The sequence below is a fragment of the Myotis yumanensis genome, unplaced genomic scaffold, assembly GCF_028538775.1.
Source record: "Myotis yumanensis isolate MYYU_CA2020_CCGP unplaced genomic scaffold, mMyoYum1.0.hap1 SCAF_7, whole genome shotgun sequence".
NCBI classification, from domain to species: domain Eukaryota; kingdom Metazoa; phylum Chordata; class Mammalia; order Chiroptera; family Vespertilionidae; genus Myotis; species Myotis yumanensis.
In genome coordinates, this window is record NW_027223758.1 from 35,653,246 (window position 1) to 35,671,815 (window position 18,570).

The following is an 18,570-nucleotide window of genomic DNA, read 5'->3' on the forward strand; positions in this document are numbered from 1 at the left end:
CCACACTTACTGGACAAAATTTTCTCGTTTTAAATGGTTGTTTTTATTTATATAGGATGGGGCAAAAGTAGGCTTACAGTTATTTTATGGAAAATGAAATAATAAATAATAGTTTCATGTACTCACAACTGTAAACCTACTTTTGATCTGTGTGTGTTTATATGTATATATCTTTGTTAAATATACATATATGAAAACTTGAAACATGTTTATTTTAATATATTATGATTTTAAAACAGTTATTTTCTATATTTTGACTATCTAAAACATACTTCTAAGAATTTTATTTCTTGGTTAGAACTTAGGAGATACAATCCATTTTTAAGCAACTATATATATATATTAAATATATATATTTAATATATATATATATTTATTTAATATATATATTTAATTGATTTTAGAGAGAGGAAGGGAGAGAGACAGAGAGATGTGAGAGAGAAACATTGATAGGTTGCCTCATGCACGTATCCCCATCCACCGGGTATGAACCCGCAACCTGATTATGTGCCTTGACCAGGAAATGAACCTGCCACCTTTTGGTTTATGGGATACTCCAACCAACTGAGTCATACTGGTTTAGGGTTTAGGGTGAGATATAATCCATTCTTTTTAAAAAATATATTTTTTAAATTTGAATATTAGAGAGAGAAGAAGGGACAGGAAAAGGGAAAAATTGATGTGAGAACATTGGCTGACTCCTGTACTCCCCCTACTGGGAATAGAATTTGAAACCTGGGCATGTGCCCTGACCAGGAATTAAATCAGCAACCTTTTGGTGTATGGGGTGACACCCAACCAATTGAGCAACACCGGCCAGAGCAATCCATTCTTTTTTTTTTTCTAATATATTTTGTTGATTTTTTTACAGAGAGGAAGGGAGAGGGATAGAGAGTTAGAAACATTGATGAGAGAGAAACATCAATCAGCTGCCTCCTACACACCCCCCACTGGGGATGTACCCGAAACCAACGTACATGCCCCTGACCGGAATCAAACCCGGGACCCTTCAGTCCGCAGGCCAACGCTCTATCCACTGAGCTAAACCGGTCAGGGCGAGCAATCCATTCTTAAGTGATATGTTGGCAGTCAATATAAATCAGACATATGTTGCTGAATTTTCTTGGTTTTCCTACTGGCTCATTTTATTGTCCTGCTGGCTCATTTTATTTTTTAAAAATATGTTTTTATTTATCTCAGAGAGGAAGGAGAGGGAGAGAGAGATAGAAACATTAATGATAAGAGAATCATTGATCAGCTGCCTCCTGCACGCCCCTTACTAGGATTCTAGTCTGCAACCCTGGGCATGTGCCCTGACTGGAATTGAACCTGGGACCCTTCAGTCTGCAGCCGACACTCTATTCACTGAGATAAACCAGCTAGGGCCCTGCTGGCTCATTTTATACAAGGATGGCATGTATATAGTAAATGTGATCATTGAGCTATTTAGCATTTTATGTCATTAAGTGTTAGCAAATTCTATTTTTTTTTTAAAATATATTTTATTGATTTTTTACAGAGAGGAAGGGAGAGAGATAGAGAGTTAGAAACATCGATGAGAGAGAAACATCGATCAGCTGCCCCCTGCACATCTCCCACTGGGGATGTGCCCGCAACCCAGGTACATGCCCCTGACCGGAATCGAACCTGGGACCCTTCAGTCCGCAGGCTGACGCTCTATCCACCGAGCCAAACCGGTTTCGGCAGCAAATTCTATTTTTAAAATGTTTTGGTGTTGCCGAAACCGGTTTGGCTCAGTGGATAGAGCGTCGGCCTGCGGACTGAGGGGTCCCGGGTTCGGTTCCGGTCGAGGGCGTGTGCCTGGGTTGCGGGCACATCCCCAGTGGGAGATGTGCAGCAGGCGGCTGATCGATGTTTCTCTCTCATCGATGTTTCTGGCTCTCTGTCTCTCTCCCTTCCTCTCTGTAAAAAATCAATAAAATATATTAAAAAAAAAAAATGTTTTGGTGTCATAAGATCTGAAACCCTGAGTGAAGAATATTAAAACAATTTATATACATATGTGATTTTTTTTCACATTGTTTTTAACAGTTAAGATGACTTAAAGGGAAAAATAATATGTAGATTTTTTTTCTGACATTAGGTTTTTAAGTTAAGATGACTTAAAGAAAAAAAATGACCATTTGTTCTGTAATTTATTCTCTTCCAGTTGAGAAAGTAGTTGTGACTTTACAGCTTGTAGGTGACAAAGAACCAACAGAGACAATAGGAGACTTGTCAGTTTGTCTTGATGGGCTGCAGTTAGAATCTGAAGTTGTTACCAATGGTGAAGCTACATGTTCAGAAAGTAAGTAATCGCTTTTTGTATAGGGTCATTAATGATTCTTCTTACATTAGCCAGTCTAGTGTGCTGCATGTAATTTTTATTATTCTTTTCACATTTAAGACATTGTTTCCTTTTTATTTTTACTTTAAGGAATTTTTTTAGTATGTTTTTATTGATTGTTTTAGAAAGAGAAAAAGGGAGAGTGAGAGAAGATAGAAACATTGATGATAGAGAAGCATAGATTGGCTGCCTCCTACAGGCCCCCTACTGTGGATCAAGCCTGCAACCCAGACATATGCCCTGCCCAGGAATCGAACCAGCGACCTGTATGGTGCACGGGACAATCCACTGAGCCACACAAGCTTCATCATTATTTTCTTTTTAAAAGATAATTGAAAATATTTTGATAATTATATAATGATAATTGAAAATATTTTCCTTTTAGGGCATTGTTTGTATGAATTAGATGTCTTTCTGTAAGTTGAAAGGCTAGCCAAATATAAGTTGAATCACAGTTGGCCCTATGGGTAATAAATTGATTTATAAAGTATTTATTCTCTAGGCCAATGATAGCAGTTAAGGTGGCATATGGCAGACATAGTTTATTGTCTGTAGCAGTGTGTGTTTAAGTTTAAATTTGACTCAAAATCTTTATTAGTACTGTACCAGACAGCCAATACAAGCTGAAATTCATTTGCCACCTCTCTTCTATTTATGTAGAGATGCCTTTGTGTTATAATAATGAAAAAACCAATTCATTATATGAATGCTGGTATATCTTACAGTTTATGATTTCCTAGTGTTTGTTAAAGGGAGTAAACATGAACTATAAATTGAAAGTTTCATAGCACCCAAGTTGTGCCTGCAGTTAGCATGCTTAATAAAACTACTTCTCAGTGGATTCTCTTTAGATATTTCCATCGCTTTTCATGTACTAAGTGAATTTTCTTTTTTTTTTTAGAAAGATACTTTCTTTTTTAAAATATATTTGTATTGATTTCTGAGAGGGAGAGAGCGAGATAGGAACATCAATAATGAGAGAATCATTGATTAGCTGCCTCCTGCATGCCCCCTACTGGGGATTGAGCCCACACCCCAGGCATGTGCCCTGACTGGGAATCGAACACTGACCTGGTTCATAGGTCGATGCTCATGCCAGCCGGGCTGAATCTGATTTTTAGAGACTGCAGAACAAAGAACAGATTCATGCCTGACAAAGTTCTTTTTGTTTACTTAGAAACTGCATTATGAAACATTTTATAGTTGTCAGGTGCTATTCTTCTGTTTCTACTTTGGAAGACTTCCTACTTCCTCTTTAACTCAGGATCTTTTTTAATAGCAGGACCTTACAGGTAGTCCTGATATATCTTCCAGATGTTTTCTTTGGGGTTAATGAGGATGAAGAGAAATTTCTGAAATGGTCATACTGCTTCAGAATTGATATCTTCATTTTAATTGACAGCTATTCATAGATATTCTATAATAGTTCATTTTTCTATAAATTTGAGTTCTGGAAGATAATATAAATAATTAAATCACATTGCTAAACTGCTCTAATCCTGTTTTTATAGCTTCCTGTTTATTCCCTACTAATTTGAAACTATTATTAATGCCAAATATTTCATAATTAACAAAAGTAAAGCATGTTAGTCTTCATATTTCAGAGTAGAATCTAAACTGCTTATTTATATTTATGACTTTATTGTTTATTATCTACAGAAGTTCACATTTATGTCATCAGTTTACCACTCAAGTAGGAAAATAATTGTCAGAATTTAACATGATTTCTTGAAGTAAAGGGTTTTTTAAAAAAATATATTTTATTGGTTTTTACAGAGAGGAAGTGAGAGGGATAGAGAGCTAGAAACATCGATGAGAGAGAAACATCGACCAGCTGCCTCCTGCACACTCCCCACTGGGGATGTGCCGGCAACCAAGGTACATGCCCTTGACCGGAATCGAACCTGGGACCTTTCAGTCTGCAGGCCGAATGCTCCATCGACTGAGCCAAACCGGTTAGGGCTGAAGTAAAGAGTTTTTAACTGGGAAGTAAATCATAGTGGATTTTAGGATTAGAGTTGCCAGCTATAATAGCTACTATTTTTTTTATGCTATTCATATTGTAGGCATAATGTTGGTGTATTTACATGTATACTCATTTAACTCGTAATGTTGTAAAGCATTATGTTTCATTTTCTTTCCAATAACACACTTAAAACTTAGCAACTTTAAATTAAATCATGAGTTAGTTGTGAGCAAACAAACAAAACCCAGTTCAGCCCACAAGTACGTGTGGTGGGAATTAAACTTCTATTTTTCTTTGATTGGTTCCATTTCTGTAACTTACAAGTCAGAAATGAAAACTAGAGTTTAGCACTAAAATTGAATTTTTAGCACCTGGGCATTGTTTGGTTGGATTAGAACTTGGGGTGGAGTGGGGCATAGCTTTGGTATTCCAATATTTTTCTAATTTTATAGATTTTTTCCTCCTGAGCATATTCAGTCAGAAGTCTTTGTCGAAAAATACATAGATGGTTCTTTTTAAAAAATTATTTCAGAGAGGAAGGAAGAGGGAATTAGAAACATAAATGGTGAGAGAGAATCATTAATTGGCTGTCTTCTGCACACCCCACACTGAGGATCGAGCCCAGAACCCACATATGCTCTGACTGGGAATCTAACCGTAACCTCTTGGTTCATAGGTCGACACTCAACTACTGAGCTATGCCAGCCGACCATTGGTGATTCTTATAATGAAATCTGTTCTTGTAGACTTTGATATTTTTTATTGATTAAATAATGTTAATAAAAAGAATCACTGTCTGAATTTGGATATAAAAGTAGTCAAATTATATAGCTTGCCGTATATTTGGATATACTGTGAATGTTGGATTTTCCTGATGATTCAGCATTATCTCTTTTGGTACTTATGAATTTTTGATTCATTCTTTTTGTTGGTTATATTTTTTTAAAATGGCAGTTATATATGTAAACCTTTTTCAAATGAAACAAAATTTACTCAGCATGTTTATTTGTTCTTCCCACTTTACTTCAAACTTTATTTAAAAACTAGAGAGCTTTATGCCCTGGCCAGCATCGCCCAGTGGTTAGAGCATTGGCCCACACACCTGAGGGTTGCTGGTTTGATTCCTGGCCTAGTCCGGGCGTGTGCAGGAACCAACCGATCCATGTGTTTCTCTCACATTGATCTCTCTCTCTCTCTCTCTCTTTGTTAAACCTCACCTGAGGATATTTTTCCCGTTGATTTTTAGAGACAGTGGAAGGGAGGGAGGGACGTGGGGAGGGGAAGGAGGCAAGGAAAGAAGGCACGAGAGCAAGAGCAAGACTTGAGACAGACACTTGATGCTCTTCCTTATTTCGCTGATTTAGAAAGTAACCACATAATTTGCCCTGGTGTTTTCCCGTAGTTAATACAGAGTTATTCTGCTTTTGTAAGTCTCTGGGAAGAAGCCTTTATTGCTAGTTGGTAGACTTACTCCTATAGTCCTCAGATATAAGTTAACTCAACAAATTGAATGTGGGCAGTTGTTAATATCTATAAGAACTTCCTATTCATTTATTTTTAGTTCTATTTTTAGATCTTTGGAGGTTAGTAGTGGAGTGTTTTACATCTCTCTTCCCAAATATGACATTCAACAAGAAGCACCAAAAAGTATTATTGTCAAAGACATTAGTTTTCCTAAAGAGAAATTTTACTATTAAATTTTGATTATAAAATAGGATTATAAAATATTCTTATGAAGATCTATATTATTTAACATGTATATCTCTGGAGATATATCCCAAAATGAATTTGGGGATATTTTTGGGCATATGTGACCTTTGGTTCTTATTGTGTATATTCCATTACATTTTTATTTTATTCTTTCTTGCATTAGACTTTCTTGCATTAATTTTAGGCTCAATAGCCATTTTCATGTGTGAATACATCTATAATGTTTTTTTATCAGCATAATACATTCTAAGAAGCTAGCCTAAATTTTTTGCTCTACCAATATTATTTGAAATTACCAGATGTCAATTGGGCCTGAGTACCAACTAATTGTTTTACAGAGAGAAACTTTGCTGTAATGGTATTTTAAAAATTTGACTTACATTTGAAAATTTTTATGTATGCTCATAAGATATCCTACATAGACCCTTCAATCCGTGCTTTACTATAGTAAATGAGAAAGTTTAGAAATAGTAGTTACTGGTAGGTTTAAATGGTTTGTTCCACGTGGTTTTCTTAATTTTTTAGAAAAGTAGGATACTAATTGACCTATTTTAGTAACTTATGCTGGATATTTTGATTTTCTGATTTCATTTATGTTTTATTTATCAGCTATTTTAAGGGAATGTATTCCATATAAGAATAATTCTTATAAAACAAAATTATATCATTGTATCATGTCTTAAAAACTATTTTTAACAGCTTTATTGATATGTATTTTATATTTCATAAAATTCACCCATTTCAGTTATATAATTTAATAGTTTTTAGTAATTTATTTGAGTAATCCAACCAGTACTATAAATTGGGTTTAGAACATTTTCATCTCCCAGTAAGATCCCTCCCTCTAGCCTATTTATAGGAAATCCTGTTCTCGCCTCAGGCTCAGGCAACCACTAATCTAGTTTGTCTTTAAAATTTTGTCTTTTCTAGACATGTTACATAAATGAAATCATACAATATGTGGTCTTTTGTGTCAGGATTTTTCACTTAGCATAATGTTTTTTAGGTTAATCCACTACAGCATGTTTCAGTAGTTCATTCCTTTTTATTGCTGAATTAGAGGCCCAGTGCACAAAATTTGTGCACTTGGGGGGGGGGGGGCGGTCCCCCAGCCTGGCCTGTGCCCTCTTACAGTGCAGGAGCCCCACAATTGATCACCCCAAAGAGTTAGGCCCTTCCCACTCATCCGGGGCTCCTCAATGGATTGCCCTAAAGAGGTAGGCCGGAACCAGGGGTCCCGCCTCCACACCACGTGGAGCTGCGGGATCCCCGGCCTCACCACGTGGAGCCACGGCCCCGCCTTTGCGCCGCACACGCAGCATCAAGCCCCCGCCCACCCGTGCGTGTCCACTGTGCACGCAGCCTCCTGGTGATCGCTGAGGGCGTCACGACGTGAGGGTGTGACAACCACATAGGCTTTTATTAATAGGATAGTTTTCTATTGCATAGATATACCACATTTTATCTATTCATCTCTACCATTTTAAAAAAATGCAATGTTTGGGGGACATATGTAATACTTTCAACAATAAAGATTTATTTTTTTTAATGTAATATTTGTATACCAGATGAGATGCTTGCCAACTTTGCTGTGTAGTATAGTGGTGACTCAGCATCTCATAAGGAGTTAATCTATTACTTATGCTTTGGAATAATAAAGTGATTATTTCACTGTTTGAAAGTATGCCCATATTCATAAGGGGCTATTGTTCTTTAACTAAATGGACCTGGACTGTTAAACTTGAGTTCTTGTTTCTTCATTTTATAGTTTTTTTTCTTCTTTGTTTTTGTGGCAGTGTGCCTACCTCTAGTAGCCTTCTTCTAATGTTTTATACTTTATAGTATACAGCCCCTTACTGAATCCTAGAGATAGTTCCCATGAATAAAATTTGAAGAAAGTATGAACATTGTAGCATTCATTTTTGGCTACTTTAACACCCATTTGTGCCTTTCCTATTCTTGAAGCTGTTTTCCAGGCCCCAGCACTAGAGATATGTTACTGGTTTTTCTGTTTTCAGAACCTATTTTATTAATTATTCTGCTGGTGATCAGCACTTTTTGGGTAAGATATTTGGAATACAAAAATGGCTAAAAATAAGTAGATTTGTATTCAAATTAAGCAAACGTATATTTTAAGAAAGGCAGAAGTAGCCCAGGAGTGATATACCTTGGTTAATTAATATTTCTTACATGTAATCCGCATTTGCACAAAATTTTGGTAAAACTTTTATTTCAGTCTTAATATTTATCACATATTCCTTTTAAATGTCATGTTGCAATTTAAATTCTAGTATGTTCTTTACTAGAAAGATTTAATAAAAAGCTTTGCTTACATACCATGTTTAGGAAAAACATGAAAACCACTTTGAAACTCATTTTTCTCTCTAAATTTTATTGATGTTAAAGGTGCTTCACAGAATGATGATGGCTCCAGGCCCAAGGAGGAAACAAGGTAAGATTTTATTTATTTATTAAGAATGCAGAAAAAGATATTCATTTTAGTCAAAACTTCAAGTTCAGATTTTTTTTTTTCCCCCCCGCCCTTGACAAACCCCTACCCTCCCTTACCCCCCAGTGTCTTATGTCCATTAGTTATGCTTATATGCATGCATACAAGTCCTTCGGTTGATCTCTTACTCCCCTCCCTCCTGCCCCCCAACTCTCTCTGGCCTTCCCACTGCAGTTTGACAATCAGTTTGAGGCAGCTCTGCCTCTGTATCTATTATTGTTCAAAAGTTTGTAATGATCTTTATTATCCATGAATGAGTGAGATCATGTGGTATTTTTCCTTCATTGACTGGCTTGTTTCACTTAGCATAATGCTCTCCAGTTCCATCCATGATGTTGCAAATGGTAGGAGTTCCTTCTTTTTAACAGCAGCATAGTATTCCATCGTGTAGATGTACCACAGTTTTCTAATCCATTCATCTACTGATGGGCACTTAGGCTGTTTCCAGATCTTAGCTATGGTGAATTGTGCTGCTATGAACATCTGGTTACATATATCCTTTCTGATAGGTGTTTCTGGTTTCTTGGGATATATTCCTAGTAGTGGGATCACAGGGTCAAATGGGAGTTCCATTTCCAATTTTTTGAGGAACCTCCATACTGCCTTCCATAGTGGCTGCACCAGTCTGCATTCCCACCAGCAGTGCACAAGTGTTCCTTTTTCTCCACATCCTCTCCAGCACTTGTCGTTTGTTGATTTGTTGATGATGGCCATTCTGACAGGTGTGAGATGGTACCTCATTGTTGTTTTGATTTGCATCTCTCGGATGATTAGTGACTTTGAGCATGTTTTCATATGTCTCTTGGCTTTCTGAATGTCCTCTTTTGAAAGGTGTCTATTTAGATCCTTTGCCCATTTTTTGATTGGATTGTTTATCTTCTTTTTGTTAAGTTGTATGAGTTCCCTATAAATTTTGGAGATTAAGCCCTTATCAGATATGACGTTGGCAAATATGTTTTCCCAAGAGGTGGGTTTTCTTGTTGTTTTGTTGATGGTTTCTTTTGCTGTGCAGAAGCTTTTTATTTTGATGTAGTCCCATTTGTTCAGTTTCTCTTTAGTTTCAACTGCCCTAGGAGCTGTATCAGTGAAGAAATTGTTTTGGCATAAGTCTGAGATTTTGTTGCCTTTGTATTCTTCTAGAATTTTTATGGTTTCCTGTCGTACATTTAAATCCTTTATCCATTTTGAGTTTATTCTTGTGTATGGTGTAAGTTGGTGGTCTAGTTTCATTTTCTTGCATATATCTGTCCAATTTTCCCAACACCATTTATTGAAGAGACTATCTTGGCTCCATTGTATGTTCATGCCTCCTTTGTCAAAAATTAATTGAGCATATTGGTTCGGGCTAATTTCTGGACTCTCTATTCTATTCCACTGGTCTATATGTCTGTTCTTGTGCCAGTACCAGGCAGTTTTGAGAACAGTGGCTTTGTAATACAGTTTGATATCTGGCATTGAGATCCCACCTACTTTGTTCTTTCTCAGGATCGCTGCAGCTATTCGGGGTCTTTTTTTATTCCAGATGAATTTTTGGAGAGTTCGTTCTAGATCTTTGAAGAAGGCCATTGGTATTTTAATGGGAAGTGCGTTGAATTTATAGATTGCTTTGGGTAGTATGGACATTTTAATGATGTTGATTCTACCAATCCAAGAACATGGTATGTTCTTCCATCTGTTTATGTCTTCCTCTATCTCTTTTTTCAACGTCCTGTAGTTTTCTGAGTAGAGGTCTCAAGTTCAGATTGATATAAGAATAAATGACTGTCAAAAAATTCAGGGCTCACCCTGGCCGGTTTGGCTCAGTGGATAGAGCGTCGGCCTGTGGACCGAAGAGTCCCAGGTTCCATTCCGGTCAAGGGCACATGCCTGGGTCTCAGGCTCAGTCCCCACTGGGGGGTGTGCAGGAGGTGGACGATCCATGATTCTCTCTCATCAGTGATGTTTCTATCTCTTCCTTCCTCTCTGAAATCAATAAAAATATATTTTAAAAAAATTCAGGGCCCATGGTAAGAAAGGAAATATTTATGAAAGATTCAGGACTCTTAGCTTATCTGACTGCAGTTCTCTGGTGTAGGCCAGGGATACTCAAATTACTAATACTTCCTTCAGCTTGTAGAAAGTTAATATATTGGCATTTTTTTTTCAAAGGCAAGGAGTTCAGAATCCCAGGGCCATCACTAGGATGTTAAACTTATTTTCTAGGAAAGCTAAAAATATAAGGATTGGGTACATATAAAGTTCACCACTAGCTATAATATCTCCTGGGCCTTCATTAGCAGGGGCAGAGATTTGAACCAGATGTTTGCTCTTAGCCTAGATTCAGCGCTTTCATGTGCCTATCTGCCTTCAGTCTAGGGCCTGCAACTATTGAATGCCTGGGTTGTGTTAACCAACTTAATAGACTTTAAAGTAGTGTTTATTGGTTTTTCTGGAAACCAGCAATGGGAGATAAAGTTAGGAAAGGAGATGATTTTGTTGTACTTGTCTATTTACCTTTAAAAATATATTTTTATTGATATTTAGAGAGAGAGGAAGGAAGAGGGAGGGAGAGAGAGAGAGAAATATGGAAGTGAGAGTGTAGCATCAATCGCCTACTTCCTACATGATCCCCCACTGGGGATCCAGCCCACAACCCAGCACCCTTTTGGTAAACAGGACCACACCTAATCAACTGAGCCACACCAGCCAGCGCTCTATTTACTTTTGTGATGAATAAAAATTTCATAATAAAAAGTTTTAAAAAGATGACTCATTAAGATTTTTAGGAAAATCAAACTTTATAAAGCTGTTTTGTTTTACATAATGGAGATCTGCCTTCACAAAGTCACTACTGTGACAAAGAATCATCTTCTAATCTCAAAAAAAGTGTAGGATATTAAGGGGTAGTAACTTTTTGGCCAGAGAAAAATAACTATTTTATTTCTCACTGTGATTAAAAAGCAACAGAAACGTTTCTTAAAATTACATAAATGTCTCTGTAAACTGGAAGATAACTTATGTTTTTGTGCCTCTTTTAGTTTTATGTTTAATAGAAGATTTCTTGAATTCCTGAAATTTCCCCTATAAAAATTTTCTCCATAAAAATATTTTAATATTTCTGTTTGCTTTGGTCAGTTAACTCCTGTTTTGTATAATAAACCTACATTTTTGCATTAATAAATGAGAGTGTGATATAATTTTATGTGCCCATTGAAAGGTTCTGTTATGCCACTCTGTTGTTTCATTTTTGCAAATCTCTTTCTTATAATACCTTTATGAAACCACTCTAGACAAGTCTAAATTTCTTGCAAAAGCATTGCTATAGCCCTAGCTTTATGCCATTTATTTAATCAGTGTTTTACATCTTCCCAAGTGAATCATTGTTTATAAGTAATCTCAGGTACAGTGTCTTCTAGATTTCTGAGACTGCCAGACTAGTTTTGAACATGCCCTTTTTTCTTCTTTTTTTAATCCTCACTCGAGGATATTTTTTCCATTGATTTCTAAAGAGAGTGGAAGGGAGGGAGAGAAAGGTTGTGGGGGGAGAGAGAGAGAGAGAGAGAGAGAGAGAGAGAGAAACATCCATGTGAGACAGATACATCGATTGTTTGCCTCCCACATGCACCCCTACCAAGATGGGGGAACTTTTAACTGAAGTATGTACCCTTGACGGGGAATCCAACCCGCGACCCTTCACTCTGCAGGCTGATGCACTAACCATTGAGCACCAGCCAGGGCTTGAGCGTGTCTTTTATGTTAAGTATGAATTCCTTTACATTATCTTTTATTTCAGAGAGCATATCTCTGAGATGATTGGTTTGAAATGCATTTTGTAAACTGTCAAATGCTGTTTAGAGTTACTACATAACAATTATGGCTACGACTGGCTTTACCCCTTTTTCTTTTATTTGCAGATTTTATAACTATATGACTAAAAAGCAGAGAGAGAGTGAGCGCGTGGCGCAGGGCACTAATATATCCAGTGAACAATGGCTTCTGCCCCTCCCTGCCCCAGCTATCATTCAAGAAGTTTACTAAACAGCTTTAGGTTGTTTACCTTATGTCCTGATTCAAGCACTGTGTGTATCATCATTATAGTCTTGTTGGTCTGTTTCCTCCCATAGCATGTCTGGATGTTTTATATTTCTCAGGAACAAAGCTACGGTATCACATAATTAGTAGCTAATTGCGTTTTTAAAAAATATATTTTTCTTGATTTCAGAGAGGAAGGGAGAGGGAGAGAGAGAAACATCAATGATGAGAGAGAATCATGTATCACCTGCTTTCTGTATGCCCCCTACTGGGGATTGAGCCTGCAAACTGGGTATGTGCCCTGACTGGGAATCAAAACTGTGACCTCCTGGTTCATAGGTCAGTGTGCAACCACTGAGCCACATTGGCTGGGCAGTAACTAATTGCTTTTATTTATTTTTTTATCCTCACCAAGGATATGTTTTTATTGATTTGAGCAGGAAGGAGGAAGAAAGAGAGAGAAAGAGAAATAAACAAACATCAATGTGAGAGAAATATTGATTGGTTGCCTCCTGTACATGCACTATTCAGGGATTCAACCCTCAACCTAGGTATGTGCCCTGACTGGGAATTGAACCTGTAACCTTTTGGTGTATGGAAAGAATGCTCCAACCTACTAAACCACTTGGCCAGAGTAGTAAAGACAATAGTGTGATGAGTTCCCACTGACAGTTCTAAATAATGTATTGGTTTCCAGTGTTGGTTTTCAAAATCCCATTTTCAAGTTTTAGTTTCACACACAATTTGTGGGGAGAGATTAGCAAAGAGCTTATATGCATATATGCATAACCCCTGGATACAGACAATAGTGTGGTGAAGGTAGGGTGGTGCGGGTGGGGAAGGGATGGGGTAGATGGAGTTATGGGGATAAAAAGGGGACATCTGTAATACTTTCAACAATAAACAGTTTTTTTAAAAAAAGGAACTTAAAGTAAACCACCAGTGCTAGTTCCTCAAACTGCAGAGTACATTAGAATCTACTGGAGGACTTGTTGAACCACAGATTGCTAAGTCTCATCTTCAGTTTTTGATTAGTTGCATCTGGGGTGGATGGAGCCCAAGATTTGCTTTTCTCACAAGTTTCCTGGTGATGCTGCTGCTGCTGCTGCTGCACTAATACAAAGACTCCTGAGGCCTGAGGATACTTTTTCCATTGCTTTTTTTTAGAGAGAGTGGAAGGGAAAGGGGAGAAGGGGGGGAGAGAGAGAGAAGCATAGACGTGACAGAGACACACCTATCAGTTGCTTGCTGGGAGTGGGGATCAGACCTACAACCCAGGTATGTGCTCTTGACCAGAATCAAACCTCTGGTGCTCAGGCTGATGCTCTAACCATTGAGTATACCGGCCAGGGCAAGACATGTTTCTTAGATTACAACAGATTATTATGGGAAATCTATCAAGTTAAATAACAGTCTGTTTTTTGAAAATTCAGGTTTGCATCTTCATCCCATATTCTTTTACTTGAGAGCTAGTTTGAATCTTTTTTGAACTTTTTATTTTATTATAATAATGTAAATCATTGTATAAAATATATAAAAGCTTCATGGAAGAAATAGCATTTGACCTAAGATCATAAGGCATAGTTATAACTTGGGTATGCATGTCTTGGGGGAATTGGAGAGAGGCAGGAGTTCTAGGTGGAAGGAAGGAAAATAATCATGGGGTTGGAGAAGAACACAGTGTGTTTTATTGGAAATCTTCAGTGTTTGACTGAAAGTAGACTAATTGAAAGTTGGGCACTAGCCAGTTTGGCTCAGTGGATACTTGGCCTGCGGACCAAAGGGTCCCGGATTCGATTCCAGTCAAGGGCATGTACCTCGGTTGCAGGCTCATCCTGGCCCAAGCCCTGGTCGGGGCACATGCAGGAGGCAACCAATTGATGTGTTTCTCTCACATTGATGTTTCTCTCTGTCTTTCCCTCTCTCTTCCACTCTAAAAATTCAGTGGAAAAATATCCTCTGGTGAGGATTAGAAAGAAAGAAAGAAAGTTGGAGCCCTAGGTGGAGTGGCTCAGTTGGTTGGAGGTCTCAGGTTTTGTTCCCCATCAGGGCAAATACCTAGGTTAGAGGATTGGTCCTCATTCCCAGTTGGGATGTGTGTTTCTCCTTCTCTTTCTGTTTTTCTTCCTTCCTTCCTCCCTCTCTCTCTAAAAAAATCAGTGAGACTTAGATAATGAGTGTCAAGAGGCACAGGGGAGAAGAAAAATTAAATTGCCTGGGAGGATAGCAATGTCATTCACAGAGTCAGTATTTCCTGCATTTAGTTTGATAATTCAGATGGGGACATGACAAAGATTAGAGATTTCTGATTTGGGAATCATTTTAGAGATAATCTTTGAAATCATGGAATTTGAGACTATAGATGAAAATCTGAAGAGAAGGAAAAGGAAGACAAGAATAGTACCTGCCCTAACTGGTTTGGCTCAGTGGATAGAGAGCATCAGCCTGCAGACTGAAGGGTCCCAGGTTCGATTCTGGTCAAGGGCATGTACCTTGGTTGTGGGCACATCTCCAGTAGAGGGTGTGCAGGAGGCAGCTGATTAATGTTTCTCTCTCATCGATGTTTCTGGCTCTCTATCCCTTTCCCTTCCTCTCTGTAAAAAATCAATAAAATCTATTAAAAAAAATGAAGAATAGTACCTTAGGGACCAATAGTTAGTGAATGGGAGGAAAAGGACAAAATGAAGGAGTGGTTAGAGGTGGGAGCATAAGATTAGAAAAGCATTGTCACAGAAGTTGAAAAAAATGTTTTTAAGAGATGGGTTATTTTACACTCGTCAAATACTGCATAAGAGAGTGAGGTGTTAGACTAATTAATTCAGGGAAAATAGGACGTGTGAAAAAGAAAAATCAGGTTAGAGCTTCAGCTCATCCCAAGATCAGAGTAGATTGATTCCAGGTTGATTTTAAAATTGATTTAAAAAAAAAATGAAACTATAAAACCTCCAGGGGAAAATATGACTGGTTAACTTACTTTTTAATATATTTAATTACATAGAAATATAAAACTTTCATATTTTAAAAAATAAAGAATTAAAAGCAAATGACATATTTAACCAGTATGAAAGATAAAAACTTAATATCCTCAGATTATTATAAGAAGCTTTTCCAAATAATAAGGAAAACTATTCTCATGCAATAGAAAAATGTACAAAAGACATATATAGTTATGGAAGAAGAAACGCAAATGGTCTGTAAGTGAAATTTTGTTGAACATTAATATTTTTTTAAAAACATGTTTTTATTGATTTTAGAGAGAGGGGGAGGGAGAGAGAGAAACATTAATATGAGAGAGAAACTTTGATCAGTTGCCTCCAGCACACACCCTGACTATGGATTGAACCTCAGCCTGGGCATGTACCCTTACCAGGAATCAAACCTGAGCCACACCAGCCAGGGTGAACATTAACATTTTTATTTACCAAACTGACAGTGATTTAAAAATATTTAAAAACTTTATGGTGAACTGAGCATTTTCTTATCTAGCCAATGGGAAAAAAAGTAAATTATTACCTTTAAAAATACGTATTTTTAATTTAACTATCAGTATTTCAGTTTTGAATATATTTGCATACATTGATCCAGCTATTCTATTCCGGCAGTCTATCTGATGGAAATAAAAATTGCCCCAAAAATCCCCTAAAGAGCCCTAGCTGGTTTGGCTCAGTGATAAAGCTTCGGCCTGCAAAATGGAGGGTCCCAGGTTCAATTCCAGTCAAGCGCACATGCCCGGGTTGTGGGCTCGATCCCCAGTAGGGGGCGTGCAGGAGGCAGCTGATAAATAAATCTTATCATTGATGTTTCTATTTCTCTCTCCCTTCCTCTCTGAAATCAATAAAAATATATATTTTTAAAAAACTAGAGAAAATAAAATTATTATATTACATCCATATGATTGAGTATACTGCAGTCATTAGAAATGTTTTTTAATCATTTGGGGAAAATACCTTGTATATAATGAGTAACAAAAGGAAGACAAGAACTCATCTAGGATATGAAGCATTGTATTATCACATACATTGCTGAATCACAGTCATAGCCAATGAGAAAGTACTGATAAGATATATTCCCATATCTTAATGGTAATAATCTCCAGAATGTAGGATTGGAGGTAATTTCTATTTTATAATTAGAAATTACTTTTCACTTTGAAAACCTTTTAAAAATTAAAATGCACTAAATAAATACTTAGAAATTATAATGAAGGAAAGGAGAATGGGAGAACAATTTGAGGAGCAGTTAGGATTGAAGAAGTGTTTTAAGTTGCAGGGTTTAGTTGCATTTGTGAATTTAGAGGAAAGGTGAAGAAGAAGGAAGATGATGAAAGATACAAGAAAGGTGTTAAATGCTGATAGAAAGTCCTAGAAGATATAGGCTGAAATCAAGCACACACAGACACATTAGCCATGAAAAAGTGAAGAGAGATTCCCCTAATCCCAAGATGGGAAACAAACATGAAGATGATTAGAGAAATTTCAAGGTAAAGAAGAAAGTTGAAGTATATCAGATAATCATTTTAGTGAAGAGGCCTAGTCAGGGTCATTTACAGATTGGGATTAGGTATTTGGGGAGATTGAAAAGGTTTTCAGTTGGCACTTGGAATGTGGCTAGGAGTAGATTAGAGGTGTAGAAAGTGATTGATTTTCAAACAGTAAAGATAGGCCAATTGAAGTATTTGAATAATGTGAATTGTAGCCCATATTGCCTCAGTCTCTGAAATGATCAAACTTTAGGAAACTGAAGTCTACCAGAATAAAAAGATACAGACTGAAAAGCACAATTTCAATTTTTAAAAATCTTTTGCCTGGGTCTGTATAATTGTACAGGACTTTAAAAAGCTCTTTGTTCTACTGAACTGCTATTATTTTATTACTGGTAATTTTAATACCAGTATACCACTCCTTGTGTTTTGAACCTGTGGTGTAAGTTGTCATAGTCATCTGTCATTTTTAATTCTTTAGCTCCCTGGAGACTTGAGCTGTGATTTCATCTTTTTTTTCCTTTTTGATGAGAGAGACAGAGAAAACGCTTGTATGTGCCCTTGTTAGGGAATCAAACCTGCAACTTGGTGTGTTGGGATGATGTTCTAACCAACTGAGCTACGCAGGCAGGGCTGGTTTATACTAACGGAAAAAAACCAAAAACTTAATCCGGTGAATCATTGGAAATGCATACCTGAAGACTTTTCCTTACTAGGCCCAGTGGAAAATTAGGAGCTTTTGTAGAACAGCCTACCTACCCCTTTAATTTGGTATTTTTACCTAGTTTATTTACTAAAATACACCTGATTTATCAACTGGAACATTCTTGTCCTCAGAGAGCAATAGTGGAAAAAGTAAATGAAGGATTAATTGTAATGAAAAGATTGCTTGGGGGAGGAGGAAGTATTGAACAAGAATGAAAGAATTAAAGGTACTAGGGAAAATAGCCTATGATGGAGATGATGGAATGTGAAAATAGAGGGGGTAAAGTTCATCATGAGACTGAATAAAAGATAGAGTAGGAGACAGGTAGAAGGTTGTAGATAGAGGGATTTCAGAGTTTAAGATCTACAAAGAGGAGCAATTTTAAGAATTAAAGAAATTTAAGGAGTCATACTACATAGATTGTCAGATGATTATGTTGAGAAAATGAGGTCAAGGTATTAGAAGGGTGGGCCCTGGCTGGGTAGTTCAGTTGGTAAAATCGTTGTCCCAATACTCTAAGGTTGTGGTTTTGTTTTTTTTTAATTTTTATTTTTTGCTAAAAGTATTACAAAGGGTATTACATATGTGTCCTTTTTTCCCCCCGCCCTTGACAATCTAAGGTTGTGGTTTTGATCCCTGGTCAGGGCACATATAAGAATCAACCAATGAATGCGTAAATAAATGGAAGAACAAATCAATGTTTCTCTGTTTCTCTCTTTCTTTCTAAGATCAATAACAATAATAATAAAAAGATATTAGAAGGGTGAACAGCATGAATGTTAAAAATCTCCACGATTTTAGTTCTCAAAAACAGAACATAGCACTAAGTGAAGTAAGTCAG

General features: G+C 37.0%; 1 protein-coding gene across 3 annotated transcripts in view; it reads left to right on the forward strand.

Moving 5' to 3' along the window:
- ITCH (itchy E3 ubiquitin protein ligase) overlaps positions 1 to 18,570 on the forward strand; it is a 121,744-nt gene that overhangs the window by 46,729 nt on the left and 56,445 nt on the right. For all 3 annotated transcript variants that reach the window (XM_070420172.1, XM_070420173.1, XM_070420174.1), the window contains 2 exons: positions 2,171 to 2,308; positions 8,430 to 8,475. In XM_070420172.1, coding sequence (XP_070276273.1) covers positions 2,171 to 2,308; positions 8,430 to 8,475 — 184 coding nt within the window. The remainder of the gene's footprint in view (positions 1 to 2,170; positions 2,309 to 8,429; positions 8,476 to 18,570) is intronic.